The sequence below is a fragment of the Sardina pilchardus genome, chromosome 5, assembly GCF_963854185.1.
Source record: "Sardina pilchardus chromosome 5, fSarPil1.1, whole genome shotgun sequence".
In the NCBI taxonomy this organism is placed as follows: Eukaryota; Metazoa; Chordata; class Actinopteri; order Clupeiformes; family Clupeidae; genus Sardina; species Sardina pilchardus.
Window position 1 is genome coordinate 26,180,772 of NC_084998.1, and position 6,000 is coordinate 26,186,771.

Sequence of the window (6,000 nt, forward strand, 5' to 3'; positions counted from 1 at the left end):
TTTAACATTTGTATTATTCATGAGAGCATTTTTTATACAGAGGTCTATCACAAAGTGATTGATAACATTCAATATCTTTAATTGAAAATGCTGGAACACCAAAGTAACCCTGAAATTAACATTACCTTATTACATACCTTACCATACCTTAATGGGTAAAGCTGAGGTTAAAGTAGAGGTCTAGGGAATTTTAGGTTTGAAGAATCATGGGCCAACGGGCTGTAAGAAGAAAGAGTAGGCCTGTTCCTCATCTCTCAATTACATGTCTATCTGGTGCCGTGGTGAAGGTTATTTTTAAAGCAACACGAAAGAGTTTTTTGTACCTTAACCCGAGTCTAAATCCCCCCCTGGGGATTTGAAAAACTGTTCCAAACTTACATCTCAATCTCTGCTAGTTTTTGTCCTAGAAACATAATTTATAAGTGACACCATCAGAAACTTTAAATCAACTAGTTTCCACTTTACTCTCATATAATTATTGTGGAGGACCTCTAGAATATAACCATATGTGCCACTTTTGCATTAGATGTTTTTAGTAAGATTAAATATTTAAAAATCTCAAGGTATAGCTGACTGCCTCAAAGTGCGTGAAAAGGCCCCGGATCTCCCAAATGTTAAAATAATGTTTCCAAAATCATTTCAGCGGTTCATCAACTCGTAACAGGGTGAACGGCACTTCTGCTTTCACTCTGCGTCCCTCTATTGGCTATAACCGCACTATGTAACTTTACCAGATCGGGTAGCGTATTTGTAGTTTGATGAAATGAGACATAAGAAACTACAAATTTGACTTGCTTCAATACATAAAATCATGCAACATACTCCACCTTGTCTGTGGACGTCGCTATTTGCTGGATAAACAAATAGCTAGCGTATGACAGATATGCCCCAATTATAAACAATTTGACTCAACTAAGTGTAGGTATCAGTGTAAGATACGGTTACAGCACAATCATTCAACAATGACCAATTATTTGATTACTGATCTGAGCACAGCTTTTGCCCTGGATCTCACCACAGTCAAAGCAATTTCCAGTGTGGCATTAACAGGGTGGGATGCATATGGTGTAGATAAAAAGATCTAGGACACAATCGGGTGAAAGAAAAAAAGGCTAGTTTCAACAACAGATACATTCTCCTTAAAAGCATGTATTCCAGGGTATTAAATACATTTTATTTTTTTATGAAATAAAAAAATCCCCAAAAAGGAGGCATGACAACATCTCTATATAGGTTTTGCCCTTGCTTTCGTGACCATTCATTGGCTTGGAGGAGTATGATGTCTGGTTTAAGTCCAAGAGTGATCCACTTTTCAATCTTCAGAATAAGGTCTGGATGAATACGATGGCAGTGGCCATCCTCTTTTAAAAGTGGGTTGTGCCCACTGTGTTCGTTGCACGTTCTCTGCACAACCACTTTCAAACCTTTATGATCATTTCTGACTTTGAATGAAACGTACGCTTTGCATCCAGTGACTCTTTGGCTTTTTACAGACACAGGACCAGACCTTGCACAGTGAAACAAATACTGTAGCGTCACCTTTTTTGGTCACTGAAACTGGAATAGCATGTTTTCCTGAAAGATGCTGTGTTTTCTTCATTATTAATCTTTCTAATATGTGCCTGTTCATCAACTTCTTTCAGAAAATGGATATGAAGCTTGGTGTTTTTCCTTCTTTCCCTCTTTTTTTCTTCTTTAAAAACTGCTTCCTTGATTATATCCTCCATCTCTGAAATGCACACAACACACAAATACCACTGTCAGTTACTGAGTACGCTAACTTAAAGGTAGGGCAAGAAATGTTTTCTTGGAGCACTTTACTATATTGATATAAGATCCCATTCACACCGGGATTGCGGCCAATTAATTGAATACTCTGACAGGGTATACATATTGAAGTCTAGTCCAAGCAAAGGGTCAACAAGAAAACATTGTTCTGTTAAAGGCTAACTCTTTACTATCAATGTTTAGTCCAACGCATATAAGCAAATAAACTGGCACAAATAGTTAATGATAAAATGTTGCTCCTGGGTCAACATTGTAATGTTAGCCCAGGCTCAACGAGAAAATGTTGCTCCTGGGTCAACATGGTAATGTTAGCCCAGGGTCAATGAGAAAATGTTGCTCCTGGGTCAACATGGTAACGTTAGCCCAGGCTCAACAAGAAAATGAGTCAACATGGTAACGTTAGCCCAGGGTCAATGAGAAAATGTTGCTCCTGGGTCAACATGGTAATGATGGCCCAGGATCAATGTAGTGATGTTGGTCCAGGTTGATCAATGATGATCATTGCCTCAATAGCACCCTCCGCAGATCAAAAGAAGTATAAACTCTTAATGTACACTAAATAAAGATTTTAGCCCACTAATAAGAGACAATCGGAGAATAGTAGTCCAAAATCTGTGCTTCTAGCCAAGTAGCATAACTGACGAAATCTACATGACATTGCAAATTCAAACATACTGAAAGTTTATAAGAGCTTGTGGTAGTTTACAAATTGCTATTAACAAGCTCATGCTAAAACAGCTATTCTAACAGCTATTGAGGAGTAAACATACATGTCATTACAATATTGCCTGAATTTGACTGAACACTATGCTTACCATTAGCAGCTAACTGATATCTTTAGATATGGGTATGGGCTATAACGAAAAGGTGAATTGAACTCGAAAACTCCTTACAAAACTGGCACCAAAACAACATAGTTCTTACAATAAATAATTTTGAAAATGCACATTGAGTCTCTTATTTTACATGGGAAACAGAAGAAACAGTGCAATGACTTACCTACACAGAGCTGAAAAGATGTTGATTTCGGGAGGGAAATTTTGAACGGGGGTGAAGTCGCACATTGATGACATCACATATCAGTGATTGGTTAACAGAGTTGTTGGACCTGGAACAACTTTAGGAGTGTTGTCCCTGGAACAACGGCTACTTGAAGAAATCAGGTTCACCTAAAGAGACATGCCTCCACTACGACAATTGGACATCAATGTCGGAGTGCTGGTATGTCGGAATGAACGGCGGTAGCCGTGCTGCCCACTGAGCAATCCAGATAGAGAGACAGAGAGAGACAGAGAGAGACAGACAGACAGACGGACAACTGGATTTCCCGGGATTGTTTGCTGCATACTGTTGGGCATTTGATCCCCTATTGGCTCTAACTGTGCGTTCAGACCAAGAGCGACCAAAGCTGCAAAATCGCCGGAAGTAATTGACTTTGAATGGGAACAAGCGACTACAGCGACCAAAACGACCACAGCGACCAACTGTTAAAAACAGTTTAACTTTATGCAAATTAGCTATGACTCGTTTGGGCTGCAAAATCAAAAACAAATCGGAACGCAGGCATGCTTCGCTTGTGTGGATGTCATAAACGAAATTGAACGTTCAAATCTCTCAGGTCATGAGCGACTTGGGCGACAGAATTTTTTAGCTGCTGCATTTTACCAGCTTCAAAAGCGACTTTGCAGCTTTGGTCGCTCTTGGTCTGAAGTCCGCTCAGATCACACGGTGCCAAGCAACTGTGTTCTCCTCACACTCGGCCTCGACTCTGGCTCATGTGTGTAATTATTTGGAAGATTTATTAATTGTGGGTGAAGCTCATCTGTGACTCATCCTTTCTCAGCCACCCACCCACACACACAGACATGCACAAACACAAACATGTATAAGCCGTATAAACACAGAATTTTTAACTTCACTAAGAATGAAGAAGTATCAAGAATACATCATATTAAATGCAGCATGAAGCATGCACTGCAAAATCTGATATCTAACCAAGTATTGTAATATTAGCCTATATTAATATTCAAAACAATCTAGCTGGTATTGTTTTTAGTATAAAAATACTTACTTTGAGCTTTCTCATAAAATATTTGAGTCAAAATCTTTTTAAAGGAATAGTTCGGACCTCATTTCCAACTTTGCCGAGGTGATATAGGTCGGTGGAGACAGTTTTTATCACGTTTAACCCCTTCCTTCAGTTGCAGCGTTCCCCTTTGCTAACGCTGGTTCTGAGCTAACGCATTTCAACGGTAACATCCAAAACAGTGTTACTCACTCCACAGCACACCCGAGACAAGTAAATTAAAACGATATACATGTCCGTGTTGACTATCGATATACATGTCCGTGTTGATAGAATAATTTTAGAAATAAAATTACCTTGCTAACTAACCTTGCAACTCAATGATTTATTACATTTTGAGGGACTAGTTTCTCAATATCAATCCGCCACTGCCATACAGGGAACAAAGTATCAACACAGGCATGTGCATCGATAGTCTGACGGTATAATTTATTTGTTTCCGGTGTTCTGTGGAGCGTTTTCAGTGGCAGGCTGGATGTTACCGTTGACTTGCGTTATCTCGGCACCACACCAGATTAGCACGAGATGAACGCTGCAACTGCAACAAGGAAGGGCAACAATTCACTGAAAATGGTCTTCCCCGACCTATATCACCCCGACTAAGTTGGAAATGAGGTCCTATGTCCAAAATTCCAAACTATTCCTTTAAAGGAAGACATAAAACAGTCACCGTGTTGTAAAGTTTAATCGTTGTCAGGATATCATTTCAGATGTGCTAATGAGATTTCAATGAATGTCAGATGAACTGCTAGCTATTTATTTCTGAGATATTGAATTTTCAGACCACACAGGGAGCCACATGATTAGATCTACCCAGAAACACCTCCACTCACACCATGACGTGGAACAGGCTCCATTCTTCACCATTCCTATTTTCATTTCATTTTTTTGTCCTCCTCCATCCACATCCATCTAAGGGCACGAGTGTCCGTACAGCATCATCCTCCATCACCTGCGGGTGTCCGAGTGCCTGCCCATGGTGCGCCGGAGCCTTCTGACGGCCGAGGGCACGCTGCACCTGGAGCTCCTGCCCAGGGAGGTGCCCGTGCCCCTCTTCACCTTCAGGGCCCGCAGTGCCAGGCACCACCCCACCCAGACCGGTACGTCTCGTCTATCGCTCCCCGAAAACAGGAGTACCTCTCAGGTAGAAGTATGTGTATTAGCCACATTGTGTATAAGCCGCAGGACAGAGTTTTATGCAAGTTGAAAGAAACAAAACCATATTAATGGCATCTTAACTGCCCCCATGTATTAACCAAAATTTCTTAACGCGAAGAAATTTTGCAAAATCAATGTATAAACTGCGGCTAATAGTCGGTAAATTACGGTAGGCAACACGTCATGTGTACACTGTGCATGCACACAGAATGCGCTGCCACCTGGGATATCTTTAAAATTATTATTTTGGAGTGTTGTTGTGTACAAAACTCAAGTTAGTTTAGATGTTTTCTACTTTTATAAAAGTACCTGTTATGAGTGTTTTAGTTAGATCAGAACAAGGACACACAGATTCAAGAATAGTTTATTCCCAAAAGCCATAACCACTCTAGTTACACATGCACTGACCTCGCCTTTTGCGTGTGTAGTGTCTAGAACTGTGCACTTACACCCCGTGCACTTCTTATTTTATTTAAATGTTGTTATATTTATCTTTTTTTTATCATCTTATGTACATGTTGGCTCTGAAATAGGAGTTGCTTTTAATCTCATTGTACATGTGTATGGTGACAACAAAATACATTTATTTATTCATAGATGAAATGAGAGAGATAGTTACAGTATATTGTTTGTCAAGGTATTGTACATCGTCACAAATTTTAAATGAGAAATAACCGATCTGCAAATGAGAGAAATACAGCATCAAATCAGAGAGAATACACATAGAAAACTGGAATGGAAAGAAGGTACAGTATACCGATATAAGAAGGGCTTTGGGGACAGAGTACATAGGCCTACTGTATATGAAATCAGGACTAAAAGGATCGAATGTTCAAAAATAGCAGTCTTGATTGATGTCTGTGCTCGCATGGTGCCTTCAAAGTGCCCTCATCAAGCCTTTCTGCCTTACTGCATGTATTTCATTTCACATGTGTATATGGGTGACCAATGTGCAATTCTGTGTACAG

General features: G+C 39.9%; 1 protein-coding gene across 2 annotated transcripts in view; it reads left to right on the forward strand.

Annotated features, from left to right (window-relative positions):
- arhgap20b (Rho GTPase activating protein 20b) overlaps window positions 1-6,000 on the forward strand; it is a 33,265-nt gene that overhangs the window by 20,030 nt on the left and 7,235 nt on the right. For both annotated transcript variants that reach the window (XM_062537063.1, XM_062537064.1), the window contains exon 9: window positions 4,792-4,974. In XM_062537063.1, the coding sequence (XP_062393047.1) occupies window positions 4,792-4,974 (183 nt within the window). The remainder of the gene's footprint in view (window positions 1-4,791; window positions 4,975-6,000) is intronic.